The following is an 18,758-nucleotide window of genomic DNA, read 5'->3' on the forward strand; positions in this document are numbered from 1 at the left end:
TTCTCTTTGCATCCCAAAAAGGACTGAAGTGCAATATAAAGGTCATAAACCAAAGCCTTGTATCAACTATAGGTTAATTTTTAAAAGCGGGCCAACTTCATTCTTGTACAGTTCCATGAATATAGGTTTGGCCTGTTTCCTTTATTCTGTTTTTGCAAGACCCTTACTTCCTAAGCCAGTTGGTTTTACTGCTTTATTTTTATCCTGTAAACTTGCTTAAGGCTTGCAAGCCTGGATAACTTTTATTTATTATTAAGCAAAGTGATCATGCTTGCCAGCTGAGTCCTCTCCGGTTTCTCAGAGAGGTAATGGTTTCCAGTACCTCCCTCCATTACTCACAGTTCAAGTACTAACTCCTGAAGTGGGAAAGGGTATATGCTTCATTGTTCCCAGAACTTTAATGAAGAGAAAAATTACAATTAACCCATCCTCCTTCTCAATCTAACTATCTATCTATTGATATGTGCATTTACAGCCTGCCTTGTGTCTGGGGTGATGTGCAAACTCATTAAGAACATAAAAATGGCCATAGTAGATCAGCATAATGGTCCATCTTGCTCAGAATCTTGTCTTCAGTCAGTGGCGAATACTAGGTGCCTCAAAGGGAAGGAGCAGAACAAGCAATCATCAAATGATCCATTCCCCTATCATCCATTCCCAGCTTCTAACTAGGGACACTCAAACCACAGTGTTCGGCCTCTGACCATCCTGGCAAATAGCCATCGGTGAAACTATCCTCCATTAAAGTATCTAGTTCTTTTTTTAACCCTGTTATAATGTTGGCCTCCACAATGTCCTCTGGCAACCAGTTCCATAGTCTGAACTTGTGTCATGTGAAGAAGTACTGCCTTTTGTTTGTTAGAAACTTGCTGCCCCAATTGATTTCATTGGGTTACCCGTAGTTCTTGTGATATGTGAAGGAATAAATAACAATTCCTTATTTACTTTCTCCACAGATGTCATAGTTTTATCTTTCTCTCTATAAAAGTTTTTCTTGCTGGATGACAGAATGACATCACGACATCAGTGACAGCAGGCTCTCTCAGCAAAGCAAAAGCAGCCAGAGAGAAGTGGGTAGGCGAGAACAGACAGCAGAGGGCGCAGCCCCCTAGTAGACCTTTCTTAGTTGTCACCTCTCCATGCTGAAAAGTCAGTCATGAGGAAGCTGTTCCTAGCCATTTTCATTGCCCTTCTGATTGTCTCAGCAATATGGCCAACTCCTGTGATTTTATCATAAGACCATGACAATAATTGGTGTTTTTCTTAAAACTCCAGCTCCTTAAGGCATGTGATTATATAAGAATATCAGCTTTCATTTAGCAAGAAAAGAACGGCTAAGGAGAAAACCTTAGGAATGTCATCAAAGTTCATCCTAAAGGTTTCAAAACTACAGAGGCAAATAAAAAAAGGCACAAAAATATTTTTGTTTTATGGTTTTTGGGACCTAACAAGTTTTGAATGCTGGGGTTGGTAATACTGCCTTAGAAGCAATTCAGCAAAGGAAGTTTGCCTCAGAGATGTCTTACTAGAAGCAAATAATCAACACTGAGCCAGCTCAGATGTGCTTGCTTGTGCCTGGAGGGGCCAGCGCCAAGATTATGGCCACTTTCCCATCCCTCCCCATCCTCTTGTTCAGAAGGGGAGCAGCAGGTATACAGTGCTTCCTAACCAGTGTTCCCTATAAACTGAGTACTTGGTCACCTACCCAGGAAAGATTCAAATGCTGCCCACAGCTGGCAACATGTGTTTCTATTGGTGGTGCACAACCACGCATGCCTCGGTGCACATAAAATTTATTCTGTACTTGGGCGCAAAAAAATACAGGGAACATCCAAGATACATGCAGATAGCACAGGGGCATAGCAAGAGATTCTACTTACTATCCTGTGCAGCCATGAAAACTGAGTCATAATATGGCCCCAGTGAGCTGTTCACAGATCATCCTTGGCCTACTTCCTAAATATGTGCATAGCATCTACCCTCAACCTGCCCTGTTCAGGTATGATATATCTTCTCTGTGATACATTGACAAGCTTTGGCCTCCAGTAGTTACTATATTCACAGAACCCAAAAGCCTTTAGCAAGGGTGCAAAAAACTAGGCTGTAAACTGTTGCTGATTGAGTTTTCTGATTATTTGTTGCTCAGCATAATAATATCAAAAACCTAATTTGCTGTACTTCCTAGTGCTTCCAGCCATGCTGCTGTCCTTGCATTTTTGGTTCGGTGATTATTTCTCTTACATGCTCTAGATAACTCACTGAACCCAGACTTCCTGCTATTCAGTTTTTTATAAAGATTTTTCTTCTCTGCTAACATACTTTTAATATCTTTCTCTAGTGCTCGCTCGCTCTCTGGGAAGCCAGGATGATTGTTTATCCCCCTTTCTTCCTTGAAAACTAAGGTAAATATGCTCAGTGTGCCATATGAACCACCCTGAATATATATTTCCAACTGCCTTTAAAGAAAGAAGTTCCACTTAATCCCTCGGTCTGAACTAAAAACAGAAATATAACTTAATTTTCTAAAACTGAATGATTTTTTCCACTGAGTGCAGATGTTTGATAATCAAAGGAGCAAATAGAACCATATAATTGCTGCTGCTTTCAAATGGTCGTGAGCCTCCAAATCTCCCATAATTTTCTCAGCACCAGCAAGAGACAGCTGAACTAGATTCTCTGTACTCAGTGTGAGAAAGAACTCTGTTCTCAGCCTATTTCAATTAAGCTTTTGCCTAGAAGCATTTTCAGCATGTGCCTGTTTGCCAGTTGCTTCGAGCTCTCCCATGATAGTTAGCTTACCTAACTAATTTCAATTCTTAGTTCCAATTTGTGGGTTTCAACTATTTACCAGAGGTTTATCATTTGCATTACCCTCCACACCAAGCTTTTGCAAAATTGTAGACACAGCAGGATTCTCACTATCCACTGACATGATACTGTGTCCCAAAAGAATCATCAATTAGGTTAATGCATAATGGAAACACAACATTGGACACACGAAGAAGCTAGCATTATGGTGATAGAGAATGTTCAATAAAACACTGTTTGACAACTATTGTGAACTTTTCTTCTTTCAAACAAACTCTATATGGTGAACCTTTAGAACCCAATGAGAGCAAGCTCTTTGACTCCAAGCTAACTACATGAAGATCCAAAAGAGTTAAAGCCATCTGCTAAGCAACTCAATCAGTGACTGTTTATATGCTAAAACATCGAAATTTGGGAAAAAATAGACATACATTAAGAACAAATTAATTTTTAAGATGACCTTAGATGGAGTGGGAGGATTTTACTATTTGTATTACAGTATTGTGCTATGCACTGTAAAAAACACATAACAAGAGAGAGCCCTTGATCCAAACATCTCAATCTAAGTTGATGAGTCATACAAAGGACAGAAGGGAAAACACAGAGAGGAAAATGACTTGCCAAGATCACACAGCAATTCAACGACAGAGGCTGAAGTAGAATGCAAAGGGTGAATTACTGGTCCCCTTCAAGTCAATGAGCCGGGCTCGACAAATAATACAATCTATTTGCCCGTGGTGAGTAGACTGTAACCCAGAAGAGCCGGGTTTGGGCGATCTGCACATGCGCAGAACTATCTGTGCATGCGCAGATCGTTGGACAGCGCAGCTGGCGAGCAGGGCTCACCGTGGTTCGGCAAGCCCTGTCAATGAGCATACATCTACACCGCAGGACTACAGTTGAATTAAGCTATGCAACTTCAGCTATGTCAATAGTTTAACTCGGCTTTATGGGCTAGCTACACAGCAGGAAGTCAAAGGAAGAACTCTCTTCCTTCGACTTAAATTACTCCTTGTGAAAGGAGGGTGACCATGAGACGGAGTAAGAAGTCCTGCAGCTCAACATTATTTCAAAATAAAGGCTTGTAGTGTAGACACGCTCTTTATTATTTCGAATAAAATCATCTATTCCAAAAAAACAGTGCTATGTAGATGCGCTCTGGTAGTTTCCCCATTGACTTCAGTATAGTCAGGATTTCACCCTTTGTCTTCCGAGTTCTTGTCTAGTGTCCGATCTCCTAGACCTTGCTGATCAATGTGGTGCCCTTTTATTCGTAAGGGTCTAGTTGGCCTCTCATTCTGCAGAACCTTCTTTTCCCATAAACTGTGATACTAGACAACTGGTTGAGGCAAGAATTCCCCTGATGCTGTCAATAATTTCCCTTTTCAAATGCAAAAGTCAACTTTATTTATCTCTGATCTGACCAGACACGATATTAACTCAGTAAAATAGTTATACTGGCAGTTTTTCTCTCTGTAACCCTCTGAAAAAGGCTCAAAGAGGCAAGAGCATCCATCTTTGTGAGTGTAACCTGCAACACACACACACACAATTTCAATTTCATTCTAACCTGTAGCATTGAAAATACTCCATGGAATAGTAGCCAAAATCCCACCAATATCAACGGGCATTTGAATCTCTGTGTTCAGGCAAAAAATATTTAGCGATCTATGAAACACCTGGTCCCCATGGTATATCTAAGTGGGAGTTCTTCCACATGTGCAGGAGCCTCTTTTCATTTGAAAAGCTCTCAGCCATTTACATTTCAAAGACCACTTTCAAGCCACATAGACAGTTAAAGGATATATACGTGACTCAGCCAGAGAGCAAATGTGGATGGCCAATACATAAACCCCTTAAAAATGACAACTAGAAGCCCTGCCAGGTGCCCTTTCACAACCAGTGAATATGATTAGTATTGCAATGAGAAGAGACAGCAGGCTACAACATGACTTCATGCTGGTCTGCCAGGACACCCTCACAATAGAGACACTAGAAGCAGTGGGATTTCCCATGTATAATGAATAAAGGAATAGAAGAGCAGGCGCTGCTTCTTGCTGAACACTAATGCCCAGCACTGTGTATGTTAAAGATTCCACCAACTATGGTAGTCTAAAACAGAAACAGAGAATTTATGATTTTCGCCTGCTGAGTCCCCGGGGACTAAATGTCAGGCACGGGGCTACATCTGCCGCTTTGTAATGCTGCCGTGAACATCCAAATAACACTGTCAGCATAAACACAGAGATCAGTCTGCCAGGCTGCTTCAGCCTCCTCTTCCCTCTGGTGCTCATTCTGCCATAGAAATGTGTCTTTCATAATCTGCTACAGCTACTCCTGGTCTGAAGCTCTTTGCAATGAATTAGCTGGAATCACAGAGCTTATCTATAAGAAATTGACCTTCAGAATTAAAGGGCAAAAGATTTCAGTGTAAAACCCCTTCACTTTCTTTATTACAATGAAGGAGACTGCAGTGCTGTGAGTGCCAGTTGTCAGTGCTACAATTTTCAGATGTTCGCCAGAGACTGTGTCTCGGTTTGGATTTGTATATTTGCTCTCCCTCATCCCCAACATGCATAGGCAGCAGGTGGCTAGGGCTAGAGTTAGTCCAGGCACCCCAAGTCTTTCAGATCAGGAAGCACAGCCCCTAGTTTGCAGTGCCAAGGCCAGGATGGGGCAGGCCATTGCGAGTGCACATGTTATGAGACACTACGGCAGGCTCCCACAAAAGTTAAGGAGAACCCGTCATGCCCAACCCTATGGGACATTTGCCATTGCTGCCTGCCTGCCTCCTTCTTGTAGGCATCCCCCCCTTCCCCTGTGTCCTCTTGGGAGAGGAGGACCAGTCTCCCCCCCTCCTCCAAAACTAAGCCAAATGTGCACCCCTCTCCAGATGAAACCCTGACTCCATCAGGGGCTGGGAGGATCTGGTGCCTGGGGTACAGAGCTCCCCCATTCTCTGCATTGCCCCAGGTGAGTGCTCTGGAAGAGGGGGGTCTTACTCTGCTGGGTCAGACAGTACCAGTTGTCACGTTACTGGATCTTGAGGGGAGCAGCCAGATCACTGATGCACCCATAGGTGGGGGCGTTGGCCCCAAAAATGGTATAGAAGGGGGCCATGTGAGGTATTGAATAGAAGCATACTGTCTGATAATCCTATGTACGCTGTTCATGTGTTTGTATAATGTCTGTGTATGCAATTATTAGCATGTAATTGTATGGATACTGAAGATTTCCCTGCATGTGGTTGAGCATTGGGCAGGGCCGGGCCTGTGGACATGCTAATTAGCGAGGCCCTGTGGGACAATGGCTCTCAATGAGCCAAGGAGACACCTAAAGAATGGGGGCTGTCACCTGAGAGCTACTAGCAAGGAACACAGAGATTGGCCTCTGACCAGGTGACCTGCTACAGCCAAGAAGGGACCAGGAAGGAGGGATAAATAGGCCATGTGGTCGACGCCATCTTGTTCTCAGCTCAGCACTTCATCAAAGAGGTAGCATTGCAGGAATCGAAGAGCCTGGAAGACCTGTGAACCCATCCTGATGCTAGGATGTGCAACAAGAACTTTTAAACCAGCAGCTAGAGCCTGCATCGAGGACTGGAAGTTTCGGTGCATGTGATGTATGATTCTTTAGCAACCTTACTCTCATGCTTTTCTTTCTTGTGATAATAAACCTTTAGATATAGATTCTAAAGGATTGGCCCAGCATGATCTGTGGGTAAGGTCCAGAGGGTAAATTGACCAGGGATCTGTGGCTGGTTTCTTGGAACCGGACAGGACTTGTTCGGGGTAGGTGGGATTGGGTGCTAGGACCCCCCACCTGTGTATGAGGCCCGGGGCCATCTGGGGCACGGATATTGCTGGGGTGTCAGAGGGGTTTTGCTTGTGAGGCTTCAGGCAGGCAGCTGAAGTGCTCTGTGAGACTGGTTTGTGGCCTGTTTGGAGAGGTCACCAGTCTGGGGGCTGTAAGGAGCCCCGGATTTGAGCAATTCGCCCTGAGTGGACGCCCTCAGCTGTGCCCAGACACAGCCCGGTCTGTCACACCAGTGCACTTGCCCTGCTCGGACAGCTCCCTAGAGCCATGGTAACTGGGAAGGGCTTCAAGGCTGGGGCAGATGGAGGCTCTGTCTCCACTCCCTTCCAGTGTGAAGGACTTGGGGCCAAGGGAGGCTGAGACTGCTGTTGAGATATTCCGTAAGACCATGGCCAGCCCTGGCCCAACACTGGGGCAAGAGCATAGGGCTAATGCCCAGGCTTGCCCCAAGGAGGGGTTGGCTGGAGTGCTTGGGAGAGGGCCATCGGGGCTTCAATAAGGCAGAGAGCTCAGGAAGGATCCCTGCATCATGCAGAGTGCAGCTCCCACAGGTCTGCCCTTCCCAGAGGATTACCCTTGTCACTGAGGGTGAAGGTGAAAGACACTGAGGGGATTCAGGCTTCCCACGGACACCCTGGGCCAAACCCAACCCAGGCCCATCTGGCAGGACTTTTCCTCCCCGAGCTGCCACCCCACAAAGAGCTGCCCTAAAGCCAGCCTGTGCCCCAGCTCTCAGTCCTGCAGCACACAGCACTGAGCCCAGCACAACAGCTGAGGACCCTCGCCTTCTGGACTTGTTTGGTCTCTTTGCCATCAGTTCAAGCGGCTCTGTGGCAGAACTGGGTCCAGTCTAAAGGGGCAGTCTACTAGTGGTGAGAAAGGTATAACTCCAAAAGGGGACGAGAACTGTATGGAGATTTCAGAATCCACTGATTTCATCCTGTCCCATTTTGTACCAGAAGCCAGGAGCCAAGGTTCTCATAGGATAGCAGATTGAGATCCTGCCCAGTAGATTTTATACTACACATCTGAAATTACTGTGCAATATTCAATGCAATAAATTTAAGAGGCCACTAATAATTTTGGCAGAAAGAAGTTTTTCTTCATTAGCTTGACAAAGCAGATTCTCTCATTAGAATCAAGAAGATATGTTCAAGATTTTTTCCCTATTCAACTAAATGATTTTCTATCTCAGTGAAACCAGAAAACCTGTTTCTTAACATTTATGGGCTTGAATTAAATTTGCAGATAACCATACAATCTTGACACAAATTGTACACTTATCTTACAATCCAGGGAACATGGACAAGAAAATAAGATGCCCAATTCTGGCACTAGAGATAAATCTGATCTTTTTTCTGAAAGATCCTTTACTCTGGAAAGTTAGGGACAGATTTTAAAAATGAGCTGCACCAAAATGCAAATACAGCTGTATGTGCACAATTAACCTATTGACTCATTAGGCATGTGTTTATGTTTGCATATGGCCATTTGTATATGCAGCCACAGATGTACAAACAAGATGCACAATTACACATGACCAATTGTGAAAATCAGCCACCCTCCCTTCCTATATCACTGAATATTTTGTCTGATTAAATAGCTATCTTTCAAGAGACATGGAATCAAATTTTACTTTATGGAAGAAAGCTTGAAGATTGCATATTACATAATATTGCCACTGGCTTCTTCTCCAAAGAATTTTCCACCTAAGCACCTCAACTGGTATCAACAACATCAATAGCTGTTGCAGAGAAGCTGTCAGGGTTTGGTTTTTTTTTTAATCCTGATGTCATCTCAAGTAGCTCTAAGTGGGTCTAGATGACATGGTGGTTAAAATGTCAGTGGTTCTGGACATCTTGTCTACCTTAGACCTTCCATTTCTATCAGCACTGGTAGAGCATCATGGGAGGAGAGTTTTAGGAGAAAAATGTCTATTGTAAACCAACAGTTGAATGCCCCATGGACAATCACAAAGTCTGCTGCAGAACTCAATAAGATTGTCACTCTTTGCTTGGGAGAAGCCAAAGGACTATGAACGTGCCACAAATCTTTCACAATGGTAGACCTGTGCCTTCCGCCCTCCACATCCAGCTTTCATCTCTTTCTTGACCTTCACCTTTCCAGAGGGCCACTTCATCTAAACTGTTTAACTAACATAAACCTTTCAAGTCTGGTTTTCTGCTGGAAATGCAATTTACTCTAGCAGGGACTACAGCATTTTACTTTGTCCATGTTGGGGGCTCCCCTCCTGCTTGGGGTAGCTGCCTCTGTCTGGGACATCATTCAGACCTAGCGGGCCTAGTCCCCTAGTGTAACGCCCCTTTAGTAGGGGAAATATAGCCCACTGGCCTAATCTCCAGTATACTGCCCCTGTATTTGGGGAAATATGGCCTTCCGGCCTAGTCCTTAGTCCTCAGGCTCAGAAGCCTAGTCCTTTAGTCAAGTCCCCACTCGCTGGGGTACAAGGCAGGAGGAGTAGGGGGGGCCCAGGCCCTCCCTCTCTACCGGGCCCCGACCCAGGGCCCTATCAGTGGCAGGTGGTTCCCACCACTGGCTCGGCAGGGGTTCCTCCCCGCAATGCACCAAGCCCTCAGGGGTTGTTCTAGCTCCCTGCCCTGGGTCGCTTCCTACCCCTTTCCCCCGGCCCGTAGCGGCCCCATCTGTCGGCGCGAGTCGGGTGGCTGTCACGGCACTTCCCAAGTCAGCAGGGTCGGCGGTGGTCGATCTGACATCTGGGTTACGGAGGGGTTGGCCAGCGGCTCTGCCGTTGGGGTCAAGCCCAACTTGGGTCATGCAGCGGCGTGTTCAGTGGGCCTGATGGCTCCCTCTCTGGTGGTCCGGTCTACACCCCGGGTGGCGGGGCGCTAGCTCCAGCTCTGACCATGGTCTGCCCTTTCTGAGCAGGCCTGAAGCTTTTTGTAACTCTGCTCCCCTGGGAGCATGCCCAGTAGGGCAGCGTGGGTGGGAACCTCTCTGTCCTCTGTGCCAGGTGGTTTCCCTGGGCTTGAGTGCAGGGCGGGGCCGTCCCGTCACAGTCAGTATAAAGAGGGATGGGGAGAAAATGGTTTCCGCCCACACAGTCTTGTTTTAGTTATGTAGGAGGTAAAAGTTGTACTTTATCAACAGTTGCTTGACCCAGGATAGTCCATGTACCTGCTTGTTTCCTTGTGAATAAGGTAACTGCTACAAAAGTTTTAAATGTTCCTTGGGTAACAATAACAAGGAAACAAAATAATATAACCCTGTGCAGAGAAGAGAGGAAATTTGCAGATTCTGTAACAAAGGAAACGCTAGGTGTGTCATTTGCAACCACTTCATTGTCAATTATCACATTTTCTGACTGCTTTTTATTTAAAAACAGTGAATTATTTTGATTGATATATTTGAAATGTCTACATAATCTCAAGAGACAAAAGGGTTTAAAAATACATTTTAATATAAAAATGCCAGCAATCCAGTATGCGTGACAGTCAATGCCATCACCCTCAATCACAGTTATTCAACCACTGTGTGTAACCCTACAACAGATAACCAATGAATATTTGCAGGAGAAAAAATAGTTCAAGGGAACCAACTTCAGTTTCAACTTGTTTAACTGCTACTCTGATGGTGTGTGATGTCTTCATATGCAGAACTTTAAAGCCATTAAAGAACAGCTCTTCTTAGATGATCTACCCCAGTTTGTACAAGACAACGTCATGCTGGAACTAGGTTTATGGGAACCAGATCCAGTTGACAAATTTCTTTAGCTCCAATGTTGACATTTGTGATACAACACCTGACGGTGTGACCTGGTTGTTTAGTCAGTATTATTTGACTATTTATCCTGCCCAGACATGCCAATACACTTCACATTTTATATAATTCACTGTCAAGTCTTGGTGCCTAGATTTAAGGAGCTCCTTTATCCTGGGAGTTAGCAGTTTGCTTTTAAATATGCTTTTTTTAAAAATAATGTTTTCCTTTATACATCCTATAATCTTGTTGTCTGACTTCCCTTCTTTCTAAGTTATACAAATGAGGAAGGCCGATTTCTTCAAGAAGCCAAAACAAATGATATTATCCTTCAATAGAGTCAGGAAACCAAAAATACTGTGATATTATCTTTTAATGGACTCAACTGTTTCTAATTCACTACAAAAGGGAGGATAGAGCAAAATTATAGAGGAGAGGAAGGAAAACTGGAGTGAAAACACATTACTGTTTATGCTTAACATTAAGAAAGCTGTACAACTGTGTAACAAAAGCAGCAAACATGTCAGGATCTGTTAATTTAACAAGACATCTATGCTTCTTCAATGTTGGAGGCACTCCATCTTCAAATTTGTGCTTTATAATGCAGTAAAGACATACTGTACATATGTTCACAGCAACTCCATATTTACATACTTATTTTGCTTGATTATTCTACATCCCACATGTGATGTGTTAAGTATTCTATTTCCAGGTTATTATTCATTAAGAAAACATATTAAAACATAGCCCTAAAGAGAGATAAATCTGTAATAGAGCTCTTCTTCACAAAAACACAACTTAAAATCATCCTTCCATGTACAGAAGAAGTCTCATTATACAATTTATGTGTGTGTCTGAAGGATATAGTCCTCAATCCTGCATATTTTAAGATCATGTTTAGCCTCATTACTGTGAACATGGCCGTATAATGCAAAGATTATGTCATGATCAATCATGACCTTGGATGTTTCTGATCATATCTTCCTCCGTATCATATGGTTTACATCTTCCCATATAGGGTTAAAATGTCAAATTTCATTGTGTTGGAAAACTTACTGTGATGATTTTCTAACAAAACTGAAAATGTTTGAAGTGAGAGCATTTTGGAAATCCAAGACAAGAAAGTTGCTCAATATTTACAAAATGTAATTCTTCTGATTCATTATTCAAATGTATTGTAAAAATTTATCCTTGCTCAAGCAAAAGATCACATGATCATGCAAAATTCACAGCTGCGTGATTTTAATGACAAACTCTACACAATGATATCCCCCATACACAAAAAATTACTGAAAACAAAAAAGTGAATATTTCCATTAAAAAATTATCATGAAAAAAATCAATTTTTCACATCCTCACAATTATTTCAAATCCACAAGATTCAAATGATTTAATCACATTCTCTTCATTTCTATTAATGTTAACAGTCACCAAATGATCAGATAAAAACAAAAGGTATCCCTCATTACCCAATAATAAGGAACCAATTTCACACAATTGAACTCCATAGCCAAACATCCATTGAGTTTAACAGGAGAAGGGTCTAAAGGCTTCAATTCTACAGTAGATCCACTAAGGGCAAAGAGAACATCCACATAGATTTTTTGTACAAGATTGATACCCTACCTATAGAAAAGAGGGGGGAAACTTTAAGGGAGGAAAACAAGGAAGAAGTATATCAACTAAGTTACCCAGAAACATACTCAAAACTATAGACTGACCATAAGTAACATGAAAGGAAAATTAGTGGCCAAATAGACCTGTACAAGACACTTTGCAATAATGATATGCCTGCTAATTGTTTCACTATCAGCAAAGCTAGGAGGAACAATTTCTTCATTATGTTTATAAAATTAATTTATAATGTATTTCCAAATCGCAAAGGAAATGTTTTTACTTAAAAGGAAGATACAAACAGAAATGCACACACCATGAGTACTTGCACATAAAGCCTCTCTGACATAAGTATGCTTTCAGAATAGCAATTGCTTTAATAATCTAGAGCTCCAGGTTAGCCATTCTGAACAAACAAGCTATGAAATTTGGGAAAAAATAGTGTTTTCCACAAAATCTTCCAAAAATTCAATCTTTTAAAAAGCGTTTTTTTAAAATTCACCTCAAAAGTAGGTCTTACCATAATGCTTTAAGTTAAAAAATAGCAGCAATAAAGTTTTTCTGTTGTGATACATCACAGTGAAAATGTCCTTAACTTTATACCTGAGAATATTCCTACAGAAGTTATTGAGTGTACTCACAGGGCATACAATTAGTTATGTATAAATCTTTACACAATTGACATTAAATGTATTGCTAGTTGTTTCAAGGGTCTTTCTTTTGCCTGTATATTTATTTCTGAGGTTCTCTCTATGTGGCAGAAGATTATTTACGAAGAGAATACTGGAAGGTTCAGTGAAATAAGGTTTAAAACTAATACTTTGCCTTCACTTGCTTTGGAGAAATCTGCTATTAGCTAAATTTTTAGTCCATAAATTGAATGAGAAGTCTAATGTGAGGTTTCAAATTGCTAGTTTAATTTCAATAGCACCCATGCCCCTAATTAGCAAGGGCAGGTGGCAGTGAACAACTGGGATTGAGGTATGATAGGGATATCTTCCCATAGGCAGTAGAATTAATCACACTGAATAATTCACAATAGGATTTCTCATATAAAGGTAATCAGACCATTATATGCTGTATACACAATGTGCTGCATAGATGGTTTTGGAATCTACCTCAAGGTACCTTGAAAACAGTACATGAATGTGAATCACATAATGCAGTAATGACCCCTGGGGAGGTGAGACAGAGCTCAAAGGAGTGATACCAGACTTTCCATTCATTAGGTGCAAATGGGCAGTGTGACCACATGGCACCCCTTTCTGTCAGGTCTGTCTGAAGTTCTGGCCCTACTATGTGGTCGTATTCCTAAATCTTCCTCCCTGGAAGCAGTAGTCTCTCCCTCTTGCTCTACTCTACTTAGGGCCACTAAGTAGCTCAATTCCCCTTCCTGGGGTTTCTCACTGTCCATTGAAGACCAGTTCCCCTGTGGCCTATGGGGGTGAAACCAGGCCATCAACTACTTCAGGTCCCAGCCCAGCAACCCTAAAAAGAGCAGCCATGTCACTTTAAGTACACTGCTTTCCGTTCCCTGGGCCACTTCCCTGCATCCCTAGCTCTTGCCCACGCTTCACCCTTAACTCAGAGCTCAACTAAGTTCAGGCCCATCAGCAAGCCAGCAGCTCTTCCTCACTTCCCCAGTCCTGCCAGCACTGTGCTTTCCATGGTGCTGCAGTTCCAGCACCAGCAAGGAGCTGACTGTCTCTGTAGCACCTTTTATATGGCCCTTGTGGGCCCTGATAAGTTGCTTTCCCTGCAGCCTCTCTGACTGGAAGTTTGGAGGACTTCTCTATTGCTCCTTGTCTGGGATGGGTATGGCAAGATACTGGGCCTGTGCACATAATCCACCCCATCAGAGGCAGGATTCTGGAAACCAGTTTATCCAAAAAGTCCTTATCTTAAAAAATACAGTTGTACTAAATAAAATAGGCTTTTGATGTCTAAAATTTATACGTAGTTACCTTATTTTGTAACACACACACACACAAATATTTCCTGATAAAAACTATTATATTCACAGTCTATTTGGGTATCTACCTGATTGCTCTGATTTTACTGGTTAAGTAAGGATATATGTTTTGATACTAGAAGGCATGACTCCCGCATATCCCTCATTTAGTGTCACATTTAGGCAAATTACTTGTTTAACACGGGAAAACCTGAACCAGTGGGAGAGTGCAACCTATTGGCTAGAGCACTAAATTGGGCCTCAGGTGCCCTGGGTTTAATTTGCAGCTCAGCTTCTGGCCTGTAGGATGGTCTTGAGTAAGTTACTTCTCCATCTGTAAAATGGAGATAATGATACGGACTTTCTTTGTAAAATTGTTTCATCATCTACGGATTAAAATAATGTGACTTCATGCTTTAACATTTGTTTGTAAAATGTATTTTAGGACTTCTTAAATTAATTTTGCTGCTACACGCATGATCTCCCCTCTCCTCTTTTTCAGCAAACACATTGAATAGGGCTATCTAGGTATCATTATCATCGGTGCTTTTTATAATTCATATTTCTTTTCTCACCAATGCCAATAGTTTGTTTCCTGCTTTCAGCTACCAAACTCAGCTCTATCAAATATTCTGTAATAATTTGTTGGGTACTTTTTCTTTTAATCTTGTGTTACTTATAAATTAGGGGGGAAAAGCAATCATAGCATTTTATATAAAATTAAGTTACTTACCAACTACTGCCAGATTATGCTCTGAGCCACATGCAATCTGCAAAAGAAATGTGACTGATTGATTGAATGAATGAAAGAGAATCATTGGAGAAGTGTAATTGGTACAGTCCTACTAAATTCACGGCCATTAAAATACATCAGAGCCCATAAAATCTTGTCTTTTGAGTGCTTTTACCCTATACAGGAGGGGTGGGAACCTAAGGCCCGGAGGACTGGATGCAACCCCCAACCTGCCTGGATCTGACCCCTGAGGCTCAGGGCTCCCCCAACTGATTTTTCTGTGGGTTAGCAGCCCTGACCCTAAAAAGGTTCCCCACCCCTGGTACACAGATTTCACAGAGGATACCAGCATTTCTCAAATTGGAAGACCTGACCCAAAAGAAAGTTGCAGGTGCATTGCAAAGTTATTTTAGTGGTGTCCCAGTATTGCCACACTTACTTCTGCACTGCTGCCTTTAGCTCTGGCAGCCAGAGAATAATAGCTGCTCACTGAGGTCCCAGTTCTGCAAGAAGCAGCGCAAAAGTAAGGGTGGCAACACCATGCTACGCCATCCTTACTGGTAGCAGCTCTATCTCCAGACCTGGGCTCCTCGCCAGCAGCTACTGCTCTCCAGGCAGAGGTACGGCCAGAAGCAACACAGAAGTAAGTGTAGCAGTATTACAACCCCCTACAACGCTGAAATCCCTCCACAACTCCTTTTTGGGGCAGAACACCTATAATTACAACGCTGTGAAATTTCAGATTTAAATAGCTAAAATAATGAAATTTATCATTTTAAAATTCCTATGACCGTGAAATTGACCAAAATGGACTGTGAATGTGGTAGGTCACTAGTAAGTAGACACAGTACTAGGACAGAGACAATCACAATCATACCAGGAAATTAAAAATTAGGCTGAAACAAACAACTGTGGTTTGTACAATGTAGAATTAAGTTTGAAGTACACTATAGTACATTTCTGATAAAATGTCATCAGTGGGCTCACTTCATTTGTTAATAAACAGCTTTTTACATTAAAAAAGCAACCAACACCACTACTGGTACTTCTAGCTTTCTTTGTAAGGTAGACCACAGACCTGCAAAGATCTTAACTTTATGCCAGTGTTTCTCAAACCGGGCCACAGGCCAGCTCCGTAGCCACTGAGCCTCACAGCTCCTACTGGCTGCAGTTCTCCGTTTGCAGCTAAGGGGAGCAGAGGGAGGCAGCGTAGCCCGGGCTGCTGCTTCCGGCACTCCCATGGCTCACTTTGAGAAACACTGCTTTATGCACTTATATCAATAGGACAGTGTGTACACATAAACTAAACACGAGTGTAAGTCTTTTGGGGATCAAGGTCAATGGGAGAAAGATAAAGAATCAAATGGACAATGAAGATCTAATTTCCTTCCCACCCATTCACACCTACCGATATTTCCTGAACAGCATGAGGCATTTTGGCATGGAAGTGTGAGGAAGCTTCCAATTATTCTTTCCCCCCTTCCCTTGTCTGGAAGGGAGGACTTGTACTGCAAAGGATTTCATAATGCAGAGGCTGCTTCTACACTGAATATTTTTGTATCTGCATATCTTAAAAGAGGGAGATTATGAAATTCTATTTTTAATTTACTTGTTAAAAGCAGCACCACAAACTCACCAGAACCCTCTAATTTGGCTGAAATTTCTCCCTATGTTAATTTAAAATGAATCCTGTTCTGATGACCTGTCATAAAACTGTGATCTGTATTTTAAAAGATTCCCCTCCACCATACACACACATGCTGTCTCTTTCTCTGTCCCTCCCACCTCTCTTCCCAGGATTTTAAAGTCAGCAAAGACATGTGCCTCCAAGGTTTTTTTTTTTACTCTTTTGCTGCTGCTATGAAAGTGGAAAAAATGCATGAGCTCCTATCACGTCAGTGACTCTCAGTGACCCAAGTTCCCTATCCTAATTTACTCTGTAATAATTTAATACTTGTTCCTTCAGTGGCCCATATTCACTGTAGGCAGGCAGTACTATCTCTGCATAAAATATTGACTGATGGCAGCAACCAGCTATCAGACACCATGTGGACTTTACTATATAAAAAGCTCTTTTAATTATTTCCTTCTAGTTTTAATCTTTTGAATAAGTAAATCACCGGGAAAGGAAACCAAACACCCAGTTCATAAGTAATCTGGAAATTTATTACCAATCTCTGAGCTAACAAGAATAAACTGCAATCAAACTTTACTCTTCTACTATTAAATATATAATATTTAAATAAGCATACTATACTTATAGATTCTTAAGACAAGAAGAAAACATGGTGGTCATGTAGTCTAAGGCTTTGCATGTCAATGGCCGTAAGATTTTTCCAACTATTTCTTTCGTGAAATCCATAATTTCTAGAGAAGCTAGCATATGCCTATGATACCCAGTCTTGAGTCATTGTGCTAAAAGTAAATGTTATGATCAAGGGTACGTAAAACAGCATAACTGTGACATGAAAACACCTTATTATTAGCTAACGTGTACCTGAAAGCCCATGTTGTGGCAGGTGGTCCAAGTAATCCACTATATATGGACTCTCCTTCATTCAATCAAAGGAATGGTTGCATGAAAATTAGCAGTAGAGTAATGGTGGTGGTTTGGTTGAATTACTTCTCATGTCAAAGGGGCAGCCATATTAGTCTGTAACTGAAAAAACTTCAAAAACAACAAATGGTCCTGCAGCACCTTAGAGACCAACAAAAAGTGTAGCTGGTATCATGAGCTTTTGTGGGCACAACCCACTTGCTAAACCCACAATACCATCTACATTTTTTGCTAGCCTCTATGGTGCTACAGGACCATTCATTGTTTCTTAAGTTTTACCTCTACTATAACACTGGTTTTGGACCCTTGACATGACATAGCTATTACCTTTCACACAGGTGTAATTCACCAAGTCAAAATAACTGAACTTAAAAACGGGATAAGACCACAAATCCCAGTGGTGACTGAGCCAGGTGATATTCTAACCAATAAGCAGTCTCAGCCATACTTGTAGCTATTCCCATTACTTCACACTGACTCAGACATTCTAGGCTTCTGAGTGACAAGAAAAGACACAATCTTGGAATCATATTTTATAGATGCTGTACTAATAAAGTTCACAGATGAGATTTAAGAAATCTCCTCTGGTTTGAATGTACTAAGCCAAGAAATGCAATCCTCTAGGTTGGGAAAACTGTGTAAGAAAAACAATTGTTTTAAAAGCCATCATTCATTCTGTGATTAATCTCATTTTTTGGAACAACTCAAATATAGGGACCAAGAGAAAACAATGGCCTTGGAAGGGTACCAGTGAAGTAGCTGTTAAGTCCTCTATCTTGCAATATTACAACTATGCACTGGCATATTAAAATACATAACATTGCTGTATTATTATGCTCTTCATGCAACAGGGCCATATATTATAGCAGTACTAATTTTTAATATATTTTCATTGGCTAATACAGCCCACCAATGATGTTGGGTTTGAAGGTTGTTGCCATGGAAACAAGATATGCACATGGAAATGCATGTGAAGACTTGATAGGGGAAAAAAATCAAATCAACAAATTCTCTCTTCAACTGCATGATGAAAAATGGGATACTACACTGGCAGCTAATGAAATCTATACAAAACATGAACTATATAGTCTCATATTTCTATACAAATATCCTGAACACAAACACTATTTAAGATGATTCTGTGAAACTGGCTGTTCACCCTGCTTCTGTAGGTCTCGTAAATTTAGAGCTAATGGCCCCACTGGAAATGCCGTGTGTTCAAACAGAGCATGCTGTTTAGAATGTGTGACATCTTCAATAAAGAGCCATTTTGTTGCAATACCTAATAACAACAATTATGCATTCTGCATCTCTGACAGATACAAGCAGGTGATCACTAACTGTTTTGTAATCCACCTGCAGGACTGTCACCCACAGCAGAACTCTGAGAAACTCTGTTTGCATTACAGAAGCATCCACCGCCTAGTACACCAGGTTGTACGGGAGGGAATCTGTCACATGGAAGGCCCTAGCAGAAACAGAGTTCACTGCATTATAGGCCTTGTCTGCCCTAACAACGTGCCTCCATTATAGCCCTTGGT

General features: G+C 41.9%; 1 protein-coding gene across 6 annotated transcripts in view; it reads right to left on the minus strand.

The window, feature by feature from the left end:
• SERGEF (secretion regulating guanine nucleotide exchange factor) overlaps positions 1 to 18,758 on the minus strand; it is a 266,857-nt gene that overhangs the window by 90,895 nt on the left and 157,204 nt on the right. For 2 of the 6 annotated variants that reach the window (XM_075928091.1, XM_075928096.1), the window contains exon 10: positions 14,661 to 14,697. The exons of 2 other annotated variants lie outside the window; for them this stretch is intronic. In XM_075928091.1, the coding sequence (XP_075784206.1) occupies positions 14,661 to 14,697 (37 nt within the window). 2 more of the 6 variants (XM_075928094.1, XM_075928092.1) reach the window with 2 other exon arrangements.

This window comes from Pelodiscus sinensis, chromosome 4 (assembly GCF_049634645.1).
Source record: "Pelodiscus sinensis isolate JC-2024 chromosome 4, ASM4963464v1, whole genome shotgun sequence".
Classification (NCBI taxonomy): Eukaryota; Metazoa; Chordata; order Testudines; family Trionychidae; genus Pelodiscus; species Pelodiscus sinensis.